The following is a 19,152-nucleotide window of genomic DNA, read 5'->3' as shown; positions in this document are numbered from 1 at the left end:
GGTTTCCCTGAGAGTGGGAATTACTAACACAATTGTTATTGCGGATGTTCATCATTCAGATAGGACAAACTTGACCCGAATCAGGTATCTGAGCGCCTTACATAGCACCAGTTACGTTACACGAGGACACACATTCATTTTTGTTAGGCACGGGGAGATTATGTGATTTGCCCAGAATCACAGGATGTTAGCGTCGTTACCGAGGCTCGAACCCAGATCCCCAGGTCCGAGGTCAAGCGCCCTAGCCGTTAGGCCAACTCCACATGGAAGTCAATAAGAACAGTTGTGATTCCATGGAAGAGGTCTCTGACCTTTTTCGGTGGCATTTCACAACTGGTTGGAGAGAATCAAGTATAGGAATGAAAAAGTTAGCTAGCTTTGCTGGACGACATGGGTCACTGACAGGCGCGGAATTTGAAACAATGAGTTTTGAGTTTTCCCACAGGATGAGTTTAATTGCTTTTGTGTGGATTATCATTTGACCTCTGTACCGTAATCTGACCATTGGAACCACAGTGGCACTTCCTCTAACACTTCTCGGTCTTTTTTACATTGACTAGTTTTGCTGCAGCATTTCAGAACCAATATTTTGGGCAAGCATAGAGCGGATGGAAGTCCATTCACAAAGCCATTGTAAGGCACGGGCAGGCAATGCAATAATTTCGTATAGGACAATGGATTCCAAGCTTTTTCCCTGATGCTGTTCATGTAGAGATGCTCTAAACCCAATCGGGCTTTGTTAGTGTATGTATTTATGCCAAATTTATCTTAATCAGAGCCTGGCAAATTTCTTTAGATAAGTATTGACTGAAAATGTGTGTTGTTAGTTATTTTCTGAATTAGTCCTTCTGGCCCTAGGAGGCGAGCTTGCCCCAGTGAGTTCCAGATTTTAAGGGAACATTCTAAAGAAGGTTTGGAGAAATGAGTGCTAGATATGAATTTAAGTCTTTCCACATGACACTATATGTCAGAATATCCTAGACAAATATCGTATGACACCTATCTTGTCTAAAATGTTCTTTACAAAAATATGATCCTGTTGACTGCAGGTTTTCTAGTATTTATTCCATTGGGCAATATATTTTCAATGTATATTTAGGACACATTATTTTTGCAGGACAATTTCACACCCTAGGTTCATATGCCCCTGTTGCACAGCCTGCTCGTGCCACCCCCTTTATCAGTCTTTCTTAGGTCCTGTCCCTGTAACTTTTTTTGTTGTATTTTTTTTTTTTTTTATTAAAAAAAAACTTTTATTGGCATCAGCATGAATATACAAAAACATACAATGTATTTTTTTATTGGCATTTTATCATAAACAAACATTCAGTAAAAATAGCGAATATGATACAAAATAATACAAATACGACGTGTTTTTTTTTTAACCAAAACCAAACAGAGAAAAGAAAAAGAAGGAAACAACGAAAACAGAAGCATCATATTCGGTCAGTTTTGTACAAATATGACATCATCATGAATACGTGGTCAGGGCATTACACACCAAGCCTGTCCCTGTAACTTTTGAAGGATAGCTTTGAAGATCCCAAGAACTTCATTTTTCTTCTAAGAATTGTTTGGCAATTGTTTTTTCCCCGTAAAGGGTTTGGATGCGCTTTGAACATGAATATCTCACACCACTTTAAAAATAAATGGAAATCGACGCTGTTCTCCGGTTATTTTGAAATGACTATTTATAGAGTGAGTGTGAACGGTCACGGTGAATGAGGTAAAAGTGCTGCAAACGAGGGAAGAGAGATTTCAAATTACACAGTTTCACAAAACCTCCAAATGTACCCTGAGCAAGCAGGCTCCCACCCTAATTGGCAGGTTTAGAAAACAAATAAGCACTGAGCCATCTGGAAGTTGGACAAGAGCTGGCACTTGCTGTTCACTTTCTGACTGCAGGACCTAGTAAGTCATGTGTTTCAAATTATTTAAAGAATGTTGTTTTTGAACCGCTTGGCCTCAGGGGTGTAGGTAGCTATGAATAGTGCAGCAGGTGGACTGGCACCAGGGCCCAGGGGGTTGAGGGGCCCTTTAAACCTGCATTATGGGTGTATGTGTATATCAAACTGGGGGCAGGAGGCCATTTTGCTTGCATGAGAGACCACGACTCCCTTGCTATGCCACTGTGATAACTTCCTATTCTAGAAGAGCCGGGCACCTACATAGAACAGAAAGTTAGACGGTCGAGGGGCACAGCAGGCAAAGCCCAGAATAGTCGCATTTCATTGGGCTTCTAGAGGAGTCGTGGCCCAATCATCAGCCCGCTGATGTCCCCAAAGGTTGCATTAGACTGTGAGAGCGATTCTGAGCTGGAGGAAATGATGGCGTCTCTATGGAGACTTAAATCAGGGGCAACACCCAGGCCTTATTTTTTGGCTGCCTAGTCACTGGGTGGTGGAGTGCACATGGAAGGCTCCATCGGTGAGAGCTGGAGTGGCCAGGAAGCACGGGATCTTTGAGATCTGACAGGGCGGGAGTAAGGCGGCATTAATATGGTCGCAGATTGACGCACAACTGGGCTTGTAGCCATATCACAATGATGCCCAGGAAATTAGCAGGAGGAGTATCTCGCCGGAAGAAGCACCAGCTTGATCCATCGGTCACCCGTGCACTGCCCAGAGCCATCGGCCGACACCAACTGAACTGAGAACACCTAGCAATACCCCTTCTCTGGCATAACAAGGACCTTCCTGAGAGAGCCTTCAATTTTGAATGTAAGGCCCAGATTTCATCTGGAAATTGGTGGCCCAATCAGAATTTTCAGTTTTGCTACTGAGCCTTTCTTAACAGCGTCCCACTGCGTCCAACAGATAGAAACAGAGAGAAGAGTTTCATAAACTTTCTGTAGGTGAAAGACAATGGGGGCAACATAAGTATTCTGGAAGTTCGTCCCAACACTGCGGAATCTTCACTCACAGAGAGGGCTCCTCTGAAATGAATAAAATCATCACACGAAGATATGGCTCCTGAATAAGTTGCGGTGAAGGCCTTGGAGGAGAAACTGGAAGGGCGGGCAGGTGGAGCTCAGGAAGCAGAGCAGGGGTAGAAAGCTTTTGTGCAGAGTCCTAAATCAGGAAAGTCAGGTGGCCATGATGGCGAACGACCTCCAGGAAATGGCCGCCTTCAGACTAAGTGTGGTTGGGGGTGTCACTGACCTGAGGTGTTCATCAAGCTCCTATATATCATAGAGAGTGGGACACTCCTCAGAGGGCAGGGGTTCCACCATAGATCCAGATGACACAGATGACTCAGGTAACAGCGGATGCAAGTAGAGTGAATGCAAGCTGAGTGAATGGAAGCAGAGTGAATGGAAGCTGAGTGAATGGAAGCCAAGTCAGTGCTGGGCCTGGTAACTTCGGTGTGCAGATTTTCAAGAAAGAATCATAAAGACCGGGGTCATTGCAGATTGATCTGTGATGGTGGCCTTAAAGACATTGGACGGAGAAAAAGGATCCAACAGGCCTGGTATAACCATGGTTCCATGCAGGGCCGGACTGACCGTAGCGGGCACTGCGCATTCCACCGGTGGGTCAGAGGGGTGGGGGCCGGTTTTGTGCCTGTGGGGACCGGTTTTGTCATTCGGGGCCAGTTTTGCAGTATCGGCCCCCTATAACAAAAGCAGTAGCGTTGCTTCTAGCTACCACCCCTCCTGCTTACAAGGCATTTTATTTACAATATATATCAAAAAGAGAGGGGGGGACCAAGGAGCTTATAAGGTCCAGTGTCCGTGCTCCGAAAATCAATGTTTAAACAACAAGGAGGACAAAGTTCCTATGCCAGGGAGAAAAAAGTCACCCATGCATCGTGGTGCAAAAAGTCACCCATACTTAAAAAATTGGAAGAAAAAGAAAGAAAAAAGAGAAAGGGGGATTCCTAGGTATAAAAGACCCAAAATTATGAGAGGGAAAGACATTGTGTTTCCTCTGTTGCCCTCACACACCCCGAAGAGTGTCATGCTTCATCATCGGGCGTTTGCTCCTCGTAGGGCCGGCGCTGCAATTCCCTACGGGTCCCCCGAAGGGTCACTTTATCGGAGATCTTTTAGAGGAATGCCGGATGATGCATGCGGTGTGCGGGTAATGAGTCAAGAGGAGGGTAAAGAAAAATCGTGCCAGTGTGATAGATTGAAATTAAAACAAGGGTAAACATCCAGCGATATGTTTAAAAGTATACCCTTGGCAGTCAATACTGCTAAAAATTATTGACCCAAGAGGCCTATTATGCCTAGGTGTCAATTGTCAAGGTCGATTTTATTTACAATGCCAATAGTTGAAACTTGCGCAAATGCGAGACCTATTGCATTGTACAACAAGCATTACCCATAGAAGTGAAATCTGACTCAGTGGCAACCAGCAGCTGCTAGCAGATGCCTTCGTCCGGTCCCCGGGGGGTGGAGGGAGTTGTTGTTAAAAAAACGGCATGGGGTCGCTATTAGCTGCTTCTCCAGGGGAAAGTAAAGTGTATGGCCGCTCTAATAAAAGCGTGCCGTGCTTGAAAAATAGATAAGTAAATAATACATTTTAAAAGGAGCAAGTTCAGACCGCGCCGCAAAATAAATAAATAAATAAGCGCAGCCACTATAGTTGAAGTGAACCGTCTGTAAAGTAAATAGGCGCTTTAATAATATAAAAGTGGGCGGGTGCTGGGATGTCATGGGTATAATACGGGAAGACCGTGTCATAAAATAAATAAATAAATAAGCGCGGCTGCTATAGTTGAAGCGGACCGAGCTGTAAAGAAAATAGGCACTTTAATAATATAAAAGCGGGCGGGTGCTGGGATGTCATGGGCGGAATACGGGAAGAGCATTAAAGAAGCAATGTCATGGGTGGAATAGGGGAAGAGCATTAAAGAAAATAGTGCTCACCAACTTATAAAGCATACCGTGTAACACCACCAGTAAAAGGTCCAGTCATTATGAGAGGTAACAAATGCAGACAAGGCAGTACCACGGAGGGACTAACAAGCCTATTTACGAATCAGAAGCCAGCATTTACGAAAGACAATGACACAAGCCAACGGCAAATATGGGTGGAGAGTGGGCGGGGCTTCCAGTGCATACCCTAATACAGCATGCCTCGCAGAGCGAGATGCGAATGCCCGCTGCCGCTAGGCTTGACCTAAAAAACAAGACCACTACAGAAAGACTTTTCAAATGTGTTACCTTCCTGAACGCTAATACAGCATGCCTCGCAGAGCGAGATGTGCATGCCCTCTGCCGCTAGGCTTGACCTAAAAAACAAGACCTCTACAGAAAGACTTTTCAAATGTGTTATCAAATGTGTTACCTTCCTGAACTGTCATTCCAACATAGAGGTACTGCCATGGGCCAACGTGTAGCAGCAGTCAGCACAAAAATCACTCTTCGAAGGTGTGCAAACCACAGAGATACTATTTGTATTTTACAAGGGGGCGGGGTTCACCACCGGTATTTATTTTTGCCATGCTCTTAATCCTCTCCTGTCTTACTTAGGAGATTCTCCTCTGCTATGACTATCTTCCCCGACTTCTCCCACCCCCTATTTCTGTAACCTCTGCCAGTCCCATCCCCTCCCAACCCCATCAGTTTTTCTCTATTTTTCCCATGTCCACACATGGGATAGATTTAACCACAGCTGAGAATCTCATCATGGAATATGTGAAAGAGAACTGCTGTTGCATTATAGCTGGCAGTAGATCAAGAAGCAAAGAGGCTCCTAAGTCCAGACCTTGCAGTTATGTGAGCAGAATGATTCCTGATGACTTCAGGATGCCTCTACTCAAAGGGACTTGTTCTTGCTCCCAACAGGTCGAGGAGCATTGTACAAGTCAACGCCTCCATAGACGTCAAGCCTCTATCCATCAATGTGCTTCAGAAGAACTGCCAGCGGAGTGGGAAGGACACCGTGTGCATCTCCACCAGGATCTGTTTCGGGGTGACGTCAAGGTCCCCAGGCAAATGGGACAGCCAGTTTGGTAAGTGAGAGCGCCTATTTATTTATGTATGGATTTATTTTGAACATTTGTCAAGCTCAGGTCCGGTTCAGCAGAGTTTCAAAAAGCATGCACCAAATATGGTTTTCCACTTAGATCTCACATGAATGACATACATTTTTACAGTGGCACATTTATATTAATTTCTTTCCAATAACACAACAGATTGATGGATCAAGCACATGAGAGAAGCATGGTTATCAGCATGATACAGCATCTACTCACTCAAATAAATAACTAACTGTAGAGAATGTAGGAAGATATCAAGCACTTAAAACCCTTTGTGCATCATCAAAGTATTTAATCTAACAATACATTTGTTTCTTTCTCATTTATGGTATTTTCAATGTGTTTCGCTTTAAATATGTAGTTGAAAGTAAAGTGTATTGTATAACATTGTATTTAACTGTGAAACTGGTAAATAAAGTTTAAAAAAATGTAGGTTAAAGTGTTGATAGAATAATAGTAAAAAAAATCAACATACTTTCTCTTTTTTTAAACATTTCTTTATTGGATTTTCATTTCAAATCAAACAATTTCAGCGTATCAACTACGGACACACTTTCACACGAGAAAGAGCAAGGACTTACATATAAGGCTTAATCAAGGACTAAAAGGAGCAAAAGGAAAAAAGAAAAGGGGTAAAACAAAAGTGTCCATGAACTTAATACATGCACTGTCGATTGTCACATCCCCTATAAATCCCCCTCATATTCCAGGATATAACGAGTTCATAACCCACTTAAAAAAAAAAAACAGTAAAACAATGATCAAAGCCAAAGACACATGGAATCATGGTGCCATAACTTGCAATCTACCCATCCAACCCTTCCCCAGGGAACAGTGTATTCACTTAAGCGCACCCTCCACCCTCGACAGACATGGAGGATAAAGTCCATCTTTACTGTTAGAGCACCCATCTCCCACCTTCCCCAACTTCCGACCTGGTCAAGTGCAGGAGAGTTCTCAGATGTGTGTCAAAATTGTCCTAGTCCCACCCAAAATGCCTAACTTGCTGAGTGAAGCTGTCCTCCCTTACTGTGCCAGTGCCCGGAGTCACCCAGGACCTACTCTAGGGTTCTCCGAGACAAATAAAGGAGCCCTACACATTATCGATATTATTGGTTTTGGAACTTATAAGTACATCTTTCATAAGTGGCCAATCTAAAGGTCAGTCAGCCACTCTCTGTAAGTAGGCACCATTGGGGAACCCCAATGTCTTAATGTGGAGGTCTTTGCAACCATAAGGGCCGTCAATGTGAGATGTTGTCCTCAGTATCCAAAATATCATGCAAAAACAGCAAGCTTGGCAGAGTCCACAAAGTGTACAAAGCTAGTGGCATGTAGAGTTCCCATATATCATGCCAGTAAGGACACCGATAAGGACAAGACAGCACTTTATGTTAAAGTTCGCAACCCTCTTGAGCGCATCTCCAGCAGACCTCATTCAATATCAATATAGCCCTGTGTACCAATTCGTGAGGATCTTAAAATAGTAGTGCCTTAAACTGGTTTCCATAGCTGCCATAATGAGTCATGAACTCAATTCAACTATTGTCTGAGAAAGCAAAAAGGCAGCCATTAAGCGTTCCAAAGCCAATAGAAACAATAGGTGGGTATAACGGGCATCCCTGTCTGGTACCACCATGAATAAGAAAGGCCTGTGTCATGTTTCCTCCGCAGTTAATCTATGCCATACGGTCAGTATAGACCAATCGAACTTTCACCAAGAAGTCGGTGTCAATCCCAGGTCTACGCATTTTTATTGTATCGGTACCACCTCTCAACTCAATCAAAAGCTTTCTCTCTGAGCAGTGACAATAGAATCTTGTCAACAGTGTCATTGAGCACTTGCCCCTAGATATTTGTCAAGAGGCGCATGTGGTTTCCAGAGAAGTGGCCTGGCACAAATCCCACTTTAGAGACATGTATCCGACTCGAGGTGATCTTTTTAAGCCCAACGCTAAGAAGTTTGCAAGCACTTTCATGTCTGTATTTATAAGCAATATCGGGTGACACCTTGCCTATTGGGTGTGTCTCTTTGTCTGGTTTCAGGATAAGGCTGATAAATGTCCTATTAAACTCTGGGTGCAAAGTGCCAGTATCTTCAGTCTCTTTAAAGTCTGTGTGGAGCAGAGGCACTTTCAGCTGCTTGCTGAAGTTGCAATATTCGACCGGGAAGCCTTGCGTTTTATTACTGGAGATGTCCATGATAGCCTCCAATATCTCGTCCTCTGCTTTCTCCCCTCTAAAAACTGTCGGCCGTCCTCCGACACAGTAGGCATCTGGAGGCCATCGAAAAAGGCCTGTTCACCTCGGAGATTGTCAGGTGCCTCCGAGCAGTACAGCCCACCGCGGAATCGAGCAGATATGTTCGCTATCTCCACCCCGTGTCACCAGCCTCCTGGTTCCTTTTCATTTAATGCGATTATATATAGCGCGAACTTTACCCGAAGGTGTCAGAGCGCTTTACATAAGAATAAGAATGTTGCAAAACATAAGGACTTAGGATTAAAGGCGTTACATAAAAGATACACACAGAAAAAAATGGCAAATGTACAAGATGTAAAGTCACACAAAGAAGAGACTGGTGATTATAGTTATCTCTATATACATAGGGAAGGGATATGAATGGATATACTCTAAGAGTCACATAGGAATGGTAGAGAGTACAAAGGTCTACTGCATATACTAGTGATTAGAGTTATCTCTATATACAAAAGGAAGGGATACGAATGGATATACTCTAAGAGTCACATAGGAATGGCAGATAGTAAAAAGCATTGGAAATGCAATAGGTCTCGCATTAGGAAAGTTTGAGCAATTGGTATTGTAAATGACACTTTTTTTATTTATGTGTTGGTTTTGAAAATAGCAAAAGTAATAGCTTTGTCAGTTACAATGTCAATAGTTTTAACTTTTGCAAATGTGACACCTATAGCATTTGTAATGCAATGTGTGTTGTATTTACGTGACTTAGATGTATTGATATTGCAAATAACAATGGCTTTTCATTTTGTAAATAATTAATACTTAAATAAAATGTATTGTAATTTATAATGGCAATAGCTTAAACGTTTGTAAATAACTTTTGTGAAGATTATGTTCAGTGTATTTTATTGTGACGAAAATCCAAGAACATTGCATTTTCACCTACACACACACACAGCCACACACACACAAACACACACAGATAGATGTGGTGGTGGTGGATCTGGGGGATATGGTGGTGGTGGATGTGGTGGTGGTGGTGGTGGATGTGGTGGTGGATGTGGTGGTGATGGTGGTGGATGTGGGGGTGGATGTGGGGGTGGATGTGGGGGTGGATGTGGGGGTGGATGTGGTGGTGGATGTGGTGGTGGATGTGGTGGTGGAGGTGGTGGTGGAGGTGGTGGTGGTGGATGTGGTGGTGTATGTGGTGAAAGTGGTGGTGGATGTGGTGGTGGATATGGTGAAAGTGGTGGTGGATGTGGTGGTGGATGTGGTGGTGTATGTGGTGGTGGAAGTGATGGTGGTGGTGGATGCGGTGGTGGATGTGGATGTGGTGGTGGTGGATGCGGTGGTGGTGGATGCGGTGGTGGTGGTGGATGCGGTGGTGGTGGATGTGGTGGTGGTGGATGCGGTGGTGGTGGATGCGGTGGTGGTGGTGGATGCGGTGGTGGTGGATGTGGTGGTGGTGGATGCGGTGGATGTGGTGGTGGATGTGGTGGTGGTGGGTGTGGTGGATGTGGTGGTGGGTGTTGTGGTGGTGGATGCGGTGGTGGTGCATGTGGTGGATGTGGTGGTGGTGGATGTGGTGGTGGATGTGTGAGGGAGGGTGAGGGTGTGTCAGGGTGAGAGGGTTGGTTCAGCGAGACCTAAAAAAGAATGATGAGGAAGAAAGAAGAGGTGAGGAGAGAGTGAGTGGGAAGAATGACGGAAGTGAAAAGGGAGGAGTGGAAGAAAGTATGTGAAGGGAGGAAGATGACAGCGAGGAGGAAGGAAAGAATGGATGCGATGAAGAAAGGAAACAACGAAGGGAAGAAGGAAAGAATGAAAGAGGAGAGTAATAACTAAGGGGGTGGATGAAGGGGGTAAAAGAGGAAGAGGAACAGAAGAAGAGATGAAGAATGGAGAGAAGTATGAATGGAAGGCTGAGGAAGGGACAAAGAGGAAGGAGAGAACGAAAGAAAGCGTAATAAAAACAAACTACTTGGGGGAGGGGCGGGGGGGGATTGCTGGAGTTGCTTTCCTTATTCTGCTCCAGGAGGACTTGAGTGACGCCCTGCAGTCTCAACGCGTTGCGTGTTGAATGAAACACCTGACATGAAACTGCAGACAGAGGGCGCAGTTGGGCTCAGATGTGAACGTAGTTGGGGGATGTCTAAGAAGCTGCAGCGCCTGGCGGTCCCTGTGGAAGCGCTTTCTATGTTGATCATTAGGGCTAAGCACAGGGGAGACCCGAGGAGCAAATCCTAAGAATGCAGACCGAGGTGCGTGATGCGGGAGCCTTCGACAAAAAGATAACAAAAATAAAAGAATAAATACAATTACAATGTAAAACGTTTTTTATGTAGTGCACAGTTTATTTTATGCAAAATGAATCCAACTCAATACATATGTTAAAGGTTATTTCCGGGGCTTAACACAGTGACGTGTATGACTTGATGCTGTGATGCTTGAAAGAGGTTTGATGCGCAGTGAGGTTTCGGAGAATGTGAAGATATGTATAAACATACATTATAAGCAAATCTTAAGAATGCAGACCGAGGTGCGTGATGCGGAAGCCTTCGACAAAAAGATAACAAAAATAAAAGAATAAATACAATTACGATGTAAAACGTTTTTTATGTAGTGCACAGTTTATTTTATGCAAAATGAATCCAACTCAATACATATGTTAAAGATTATTTCCGGGGCTTAACACAGTGACGTGTATGACTTGATGCTGTGATGCTTGAAAGAGGTTTGATGCGCAGTGAGGTTTCGGAGAATGTGAAGATATGTATAAACATACATTATATGTACAGAGCTCCCCTCAGTGCAGTGTAGTGGAATCCGCGGATATCTGACATTCTCAGCACCTCAAAGACATGTCACGTGCACATATTTAATGGAGCCTGGAAGAGATCTGAACATTGTAAGGCAATAACAAGGCAGCACTGGGAGAAATGCGAATAACGGCCGGAGGCCGGCCGTGAAAACAATGCAGGCTCCTGACACTGAAAGCACGGTCGGCCGGCCGTATAAGCCTTTGATGCCGCAGGGGGTGGAGCGGCAAACTGAAAGCACGGCCGGCCGGCCGTGAAAGCCTTTAATGCCGCAGGGGGTGGAGCGGCACCAAGCTGGGCAACAGATGGCTGACGATTTGATGCTGTGCACGCGCATTTTAGGTCAATGCGCTTGCGCATTGACCTAAAAGCGCACGGGCACAGCACCAAATCGCCAGCTAGTTAAACCTCTGTTTAAGCCCCTTTATATCTCGCTCCCGCTCAATGCTAGGTCGCTCGACCTAAAAAGGTCTACTGCATATACTGGTGATTAGAGTTATCTCTATATACATAGAAATGGAATACAAATGGATATACTCTAAGAGACACATGGGAATGGTAGATAGCACAACGGTCTGCTGCATATAATAGTGATTAGAGTTATCTCTATGTACATAGGGAAGGAATATGAATGGATATACTCTAAGAGTCACATAGGAATGGTAGATAGTACAAAGGTCTACTGCATATACTAGTGATTAGAGTTATCTCTATATACATAAGGAAGGGATATGAATGGGTATACTCTAAGAGTGACATAGGAATAGTAGAGTACAAAGGTCTACTGCATATACTAGTGATTAGAGTTATCTCTATATACAGAAAAGCAGAGTTCCATTTAGTGGGGTCGGAGGGGGATGCAGTCACAGCACCAAGGGAGGGACAGAGAAGGGCAGGAAAGTGAGACAAACGAGAGAGGGAAGCAGATAGTACTGAGTAAGACAGTGAAGAGTGTGTCAGAGGCAACAGGGGAGACAATAGAAAGGTCGCTAGGACAGAGGGGGAGGTCAGAGATCGCTAAAATGGCGGAGGTGAAAGGTAGAAGAAGAAGCGAGTCATAAAAAGAAAATGGCGGGGAGCATAAAGGTCCAAGTCCGAAAGTCCAGGAAGAGGAACTGCCATAGCCAGCATGTCCGGGGGGAGAAAGGCAGTCCGCAGCAAAGTCACAGCCTCATCGTCCATGAGGAGCTGGGGCAGAGGAGTTCAATCCGGAGACCAGGGGTCAGGGAAGAAAGACCACAGGCGCCAAGGCAGCTGATCGCAGAACGGGAGGCAGCAAAGTCTAAAACAAAGTTTAAAGGGAAGGAGGAGGGGGCCTCTCACCAGAGCCCATTTAAACACACTGTGGGTGGTGGGGTTGTGCGTGGTTGGCTCAGCGGCAGCTAAAAGCAGGCTCTTGGTGGTCTAATAGTCCCATAGTTTGCCCCCGAACTGACCTGGTGAGCTCCGGAGCTTCCATGCAGAAAATGGCGCCCGCCCGGGTGCTGAGCTGTTGGTGGTGGAGGAGCACGGAGCCTGGAGAGGTGCAGGAGCGCTCGGCTCTCCGCGGTTGTTGTTTTCCTCCGGTCGGTCTGAGCTCCTGAGTTGACCGGCTGTCGAAGATCCGCGCTTCCTGCTCATCCATCACCCGGACATGGTCGGCCCTTCAAGGGCCTCCAGTTGACGCAGTTGTACTGCTAAGAGACTGCCAGCCTTTAACCCTTGCTCGTAGTGGCACCACCTAAGGCACATCATCGCACATTCAGCCTTTGTTGTAAAATAGGAGTTTAAGTCATATTTAGAGGTCTCCAGTGGATGTAGAAACTATGACGTAGTAGGGTGACTCGTGTATTGCCCAGTCAGGTTGCGCACCTCTCCTTCCAATTGTGCCTGTTTCTCCCAAGCCTTTCGTTTCTGCACCTCTGAGTCCCTCATAAAGTCTACCCTTAAAGTGACTTTTTAAATTGTATTTCTTTATTGATTTTCCAAATAATATAAATACATGTCATAAAAAAAAAGATACCCAAAGACAGACAAAAAGGAAAAAAAGGGAACAGTGCATTGACCATACCGAAAAGAAAGACCAGGAGGACACGAAAAAGCAGGTGCCAAGAGCATTTCCATACATCAGCATTGTACACCACAATAAAGAGAGAACACATGCATTGACAAGTAGATACAAGGCCATCGCCCAAGGAACCTACAGTAGATGACTGCTATCATATAGTGCTTACAAAATATCAAAACATAGCACAATATCATTGACATTGGCCTCGGCCAATATATAACCTTCAGTGTGAATCAGCATCGTTAACAGGATCGATTTCACCGCCAGATGCACCTGACCTTTCCTGAGCCCAGTCAATAAAGGACCCCCATATGTCCTTAGGCCTAGAGGCAGGCAGCACCAGTTCCCAAAAAGAGCAATAGTAGTGCATGCAGTTTTCGCTTTTTAACATGCGTGAATTTCACATAGCCTAACAGGGCCAGTAGCGAGGATGGAGATACTGACAGCCCCAAAATTTGGTTTATGGCTTCAAATATCGCATACCAGTATTCAGTGATGGGCGGACAGGCCCATGCCATGTGTAAAAAAGTGGCGGCAGCTGCCCCACAGCGCCAGCAACAGTCATACTCTCTCAATCCCATTCTGTGGAGGCTAATGGGTGTCCTGTAGTAGCGGTGTAGAAATTTGAAATTAATTAATCTGAGATTATAGTTGGGTAACAGGTCAGTCATCTGTTTATACAAAGAAGGGGTTTGGCCCAAAGGACTCAGGGAGGGAAGGTAGGGCCTATTAACAAGAACAAAAGATTATACCATCACCTCCAATTTTTTAAGAAATTATTACTATTATGAGGAAATAAACGAAAATAAATGCGTTTATCCTAGCCATCAATTTTGACTGTTTTAATTTTTCATTATTCATCCTATTGCAATAAATTCCAAAAAAGAACACATAGTCTACTGAACAGACAATCACATTATGTGCAATCTCTTAAACAATAATGCGACAAACATATCATCAAAAATAGAACATTTACAATACTGTCAAAAAAAAGACAAATATAATGACATTCAATCACTCAGATAAAAACCAAACAGTTGTAATATGTGAAATAGAATCACTTTTACACATATAAACAATGCATCATGTTCCTGAAGTGCAATGACAAGTTTATACAAAAACTCCTATTATACAAAGATCACCAAGGATCAACCTATACTTAATATAGTGGCCGACGCGTTTCAAGTCCTGGTTTTTTGTATTGCCGGACTCTCATCAGGGCTGGATGAGTTTTTCCATAAAGGCCAACTGGCTACCTGGCCTTCACCAGCGCAATTTAAGGCTTTACGATGTAAAATCATGCAGTGCCCGCCACTCTTTAAAGTATTCTTTCGGGCGTACTGGTCTCAAGACTTCAAGTTATATGACAGGGGTCGTGGCGCATAGGTTCGCAAAATACTAAAGTCGATTTTAATTCAGTCAGGAAGCCACGACTTTAACGTGTTCAAATCTCTGCCGATTTGGGGATCATTTATCGACGCCTCATGTCAATTCAAAGTGAATAACTCAACCGGCAATACAAAAAAACAGGACTTGAAACGCGTCGGCCACTATATTAAGTATAGGTTGATCCTTGGTGATCTTTGTATAATAGGAGTTTTTGTATAAACTTGTCATTGCACTTCAGGAACATGATGCATTGTTTATATGTGTAAAAGTGATTCTATATCACATATTACAACTGTTTGTTTTTTATCTGAGTGATTGAATGTCATTATATTTGTCTTTTTTTTGACAGTATTGTAAATGTTCTATTTTTGATGAAATGTTTGTCGCATTATTGTTTAAGAGATTGCACATAATGTGATTGTCTGTTCAGTAGACTATGTGTTCTTTTTTGGAATTTATTGCAATATGATGAATAATGAAAAATTAAAACAGTCAAAATTGATGGCTAGGATAAACGCATTTATTTTCGTTTATTTCCTCATAATAGTAATAATTTCTTAAAAAATTGGAGGTGATGGTATAATCTTTTGGTCAGGTCAGTCATCTGGGCACAACAATATGACCACTGGTCATCAGTCAAGGGGGAAGGCATCTCAGCAGACCATTTATGACAGGCGCTAGACGTAGTCAGAGGGGCGTCTTTTTGCAAGGACGTGTATAGTCTGGTAATAAGCTTACGTGAAGATGGTGACTGCAAGAGGTTTTCCAGAGCATTTAGCGGGGCTTGCTGGGAGGGGAAGTCACTATGTAGTGCCTTGCATGCGGCCCGAAGTTTGTGATACAAAAAGGCCTCACCAAAGGCCACTGTCTGGCCTTCCTCTGCGACCGGAGGTCCCCTGAGCATTTCCTCAGGGTATAAATCAGCAAAAGTATGTAAAGTCATCTTCTGTGCAACCCTATCACTTAACTCATCTGTTACATTGGACAGCATAGGATTTTGCGCAAGTGGAATAGAGGGGGCGTACAAAACCCTTGCGCCCGTCCTCCTTCGCAGGCCATCCCAAGCCCACCGCAGGGTCTCAGACGTGTCAATGTCATCCCCAGGCCGCTTATATGATTGATAGATAGCGACCGTAAGAGGGACAGGTGCCACCGCGTCCGCCGCCACATGGGGCTGGAATGGCGTTGGATGCACCCAATTATGCAGGAATTGCGCCTGCGCACATAATGCGTACAATTTCATGGCTGGCGCGCCCAAACCCCCTGAGCCGTTGGTAGCGGCAAAAGGGCCCAAGACACCCTAGCCTGACCATTCGCCCAAACCAAAGAGACCAATAGAGATTGCAGTGACTTAAAAAACGGGCTAGTGAGTATCAGTGGCAAATTCATGAAAAGATATAAAAATTTAGGCAAGATTATCATTTTGACTAGTGCAATTTTACCCACCAGTGAGAGTGGAAGTTTAGACCATAATGCTACCTTTTCCTCCAGCCAGACCATAGCCTGCCCAAAATTAAAATTCCAGAGGTCTTGTAGGTCTCGTCTAATCCAGACGCCCAGATACTTCACTTAATCTTGCTCCCATTTTAACAGGAATTCCAAGGTCATCCCTTTGGTGTTGTCGGTTAAGGGAAATATTACTAATTTTGCCCAATTTATGTGCACTCCAGATAGCCCGCCGAATTTAATGAACTCACGCAACACAATGTCAAGGTTACGCTCGGATTTGTGAATATATAGCGTTATGTCATCCGCATAGAGCGAAATCAACAAACTGCGCACGTCAAAACTTATCCCCGGAGGTTGCTTTGACTAGTCAGCCACAATGTCTGGGAAAAGGAGCTGACGTGTTGCCTTCCCCTTTGACATCCAGGATAGCAACTGGGGTGAGGTCAAATAGGACCGAGGAGGCAGGGATGCGAAAACCTCCACAGGGCTTATACAACAAATTGTTTCAGGGCTAACCGGATTCACTGCCTGTGTAGGCCAAATGGCAAGTTACACCAGGACAGGACACTCAAAAATGTCTTATTGACCCCTATATTCTGAGTACCAAGTTCAGCGGCCTCTACATAACACAACTAGTGTCCTGACCAGGTGATTGCGAGGGATCCAGGTGGCCACTTTTACTGAAGGCCCCAGGGAACAGCTACTCACTCGGGGAAGTCGAGAAACAGTCCTCAAGATGGTGCTTACTCTCCGCCTACATAAATCAGGCTGAGGAAAGGGTGTGTATGATAAGCAGAGGACCATGCTAGACAGTGTCAAGGCCCGCAGGTTCACGAGGTGGTGGATACGGGTCAGCAAAACAGAGGCTCTGGCACCGCATCACAGTTATGGACAGAACGCAGACTAGGACCCGGCCGACTCCGAGTTTTCTTGTGTCAGCCAGGACACCTTCCAGGCAGATGATCTCACGGCGAGGCAAACGATCGAGCCCCATGCATCTCAGTGACTATGCCCCTATTTGGCTGACATCAGGCAGCCCGGGTTCGGGTGCCAGGTGGTCGGAGCGCTTCAACTGGAGCCGGCCATTTTGGATATCTTGCATAACACAATGTGTATCTTTGTTTCTAGAAATGGCCTGACCTATTATTTCTTTGCTTGTATTACATAGCAGGGTGTAATTCCAATGGAGAAATAGGCGTGTATCAGATTGAACCAAATAGAAAATTATAAAAGATTCACATTTTATTGATTAACTGTTGCAAAATATGTTCCGGAATTTCATATTACAATGCTGACCTGCTGATCTATTGTGAAATGCTTTTAAGGATATTTTCTTTTATTTTGAAATGCTTTTAAGGATATTTTCTTTTATCCAAATAAAGATTATTATTATTATTATTATTATTATTAAGTGAAAAGATTCACATTTCCTATAACTAAAGCACAATATATTTCAGAGACATAAAAAAAGAATAGAGACATTTTAAGGCAAAACTCTCCTTGTATAGATGGTTTCAGAGCAAGGTACTTAACAGAATGCCATCAATCATTTATTGAAGGTGGAGATCCTGAAAGCTCCAGCTTACTTAATATGGTGGCAACTCCAACAGAACACAATTCTCTTTATTAAGACTAGAGACTCAACACTCAATATTGCCGCATTAGGGATCAATTAACATTCCCTAGCCAATATTGGATCAATTTTCACAACTACAAGAAAGATATCGGGCACATTTGAAAAGGGATTTGGAAGTCTTTACAAATACACATCAGTTTTAAACTTGATCCTTCTGACCCATTTTTAATCTCGGATTCATTAAATCGCATGAAACCTGGTTGGGTGAGTCCATAATGGTGAGTGAAGTTGGGATGGTGTGTTCATGTCTTGAGGGTGGCTAAAGGTTGGAGAGCCTCTTGGAGAGAGAGCAGTGTAGGTTCAAATATACCATTCCAGGCAGCATTTCCTCCAGGAAAGCTTGAACAATAAAGCAGAAATTACCTGGCGGAAGTAGGGGCTTTAATACTTGAAGGAAATTAATCTGCTCCTTGTCTCTGTGAGTCTTCATGATTTTGTGAGTATTGTAGGAGAAATGTCAGCCTATATGAATATCAACAGAATTAGTCTAAGTGATGCCAGCTGCATACCACAGGGATCCATTACCCAATTTTCTGATGGACTAGACAGTTTTTTGTAATTTATGTTACAATGTAATCAAAATATCTGACATGGAGAAATTAGCAATAGAGACATTAGCAGGTAGTAGCAATGATGCACAGGAAACAGCCATTGATGGGTTAAAGTCTGTTTTCCGTATAAATATAAGCCCACATTGATCGCCTCCACCACCAGCAAACCATACCCTCGCATTGACACTTCAGTGTTTATTCTGGAACCTCAAACATGGAGGACTTTGTGGTCTGAAGGCTTGCGATAGGCATATGGGCAAGAACAGAGGAGGTAACAGATTTTTATGTCTGCCTTGTAATTTATAACAATATTTTAAGGTGCAGTCCAGCACGGGCAGCCTTTAATATGGATTGCTACAGGAGGCTGGAAATCATTGCTATATCAAGCAGAGCTGCAAACCTGGATTTCTTCACTTTCCATGCCATATATTTTCATGTGTTACAGAGCATTTCAGGGAAACTGTTTGAGCAGTCATGTGAAAAAAACACATTTGGGAAACACCAGCCCCCTTCCTCCTCCCAAGAGCCGGCACTGTCAATATGGTAAACAATCCATTAAATTCTTGTGCCTCCACCCACAGTTAAAAGCTCTTACTATGAGACTGGCCAAAGCTTTATGCTCTATTTTTACCATCTGGGTAGGTTTTATATTTAGGCCTCAAATCCATTTTAAATGCATTAATTCCAGAAAGGGAGCGTGTAAAGTAACATCACTGATAATTATCAGCCTTTACTATAGCCTTATAGCCCGCTGCCGAACAAGGGAGAGGGCCTTTAACAACCGGTATAGTCCGAGGCAGAAGAGCTATAAGGCTATTGGAAGATTCCACCCACAAAGGGTAGACTGTTCTAAATTAAAAAGGGAGAAACAGAAAGACAAACATCTGTAATGTTGGACCTCCAGGCTCATACAAGCCTAGGCCCGGAACTAATCCATTGTCTTCAATGGAGCTCTCAGCATTCCAATGTTCTAATTAGAATTAGAACATGTTTCTCCCTTTTTAATTTAGAACATTCTACCCTTAGTGGGTGGAATTTTTTAATAGCCTTATAGCCCTTCTGCCTCAGGCT

At 43.9% G+C, this 19,152-nt stretch overlaps 1 protein-coding gene across 1 annotated transcript in view; it reads left to right on the top strand.

Annotated features, from left to right (window-relative positions):
* The window catches only part of ITGA10 (integrin subunit alpha 10), a 456,216-nt gene that overhangs the window by 345,846 nt on the left and 91,218 nt on the right, over window positions 1-19,152 (top strand). The window contains exon 16 of the mRNA XM_078670796.1: window positions 5,795-5,961. Within this exon, the coding sequence (XP_078526922.1) occupies window positions 5,795-5,961 (167 nt within the window). The remainder of the gene's footprint in view (window positions 1-5,794; window positions 5,962-19,152) is intronic.

The sequence above is a fragment of the Lissotriton helveticus genome, chromosome 12 (assembly GCF_964261635.1).
Source record: "Lissotriton helveticus chromosome 12, aLisHel1.1, whole genome shotgun sequence".
Lineage (NCBI taxonomy): Eukaryota > Metazoa > Chordata > Amphibia > Caudata > Salamandridae > Lissotriton > Lissotriton helveticus.
This window is presented reverse-complemented; position numbering and strand designations above follow the sequence as displayed.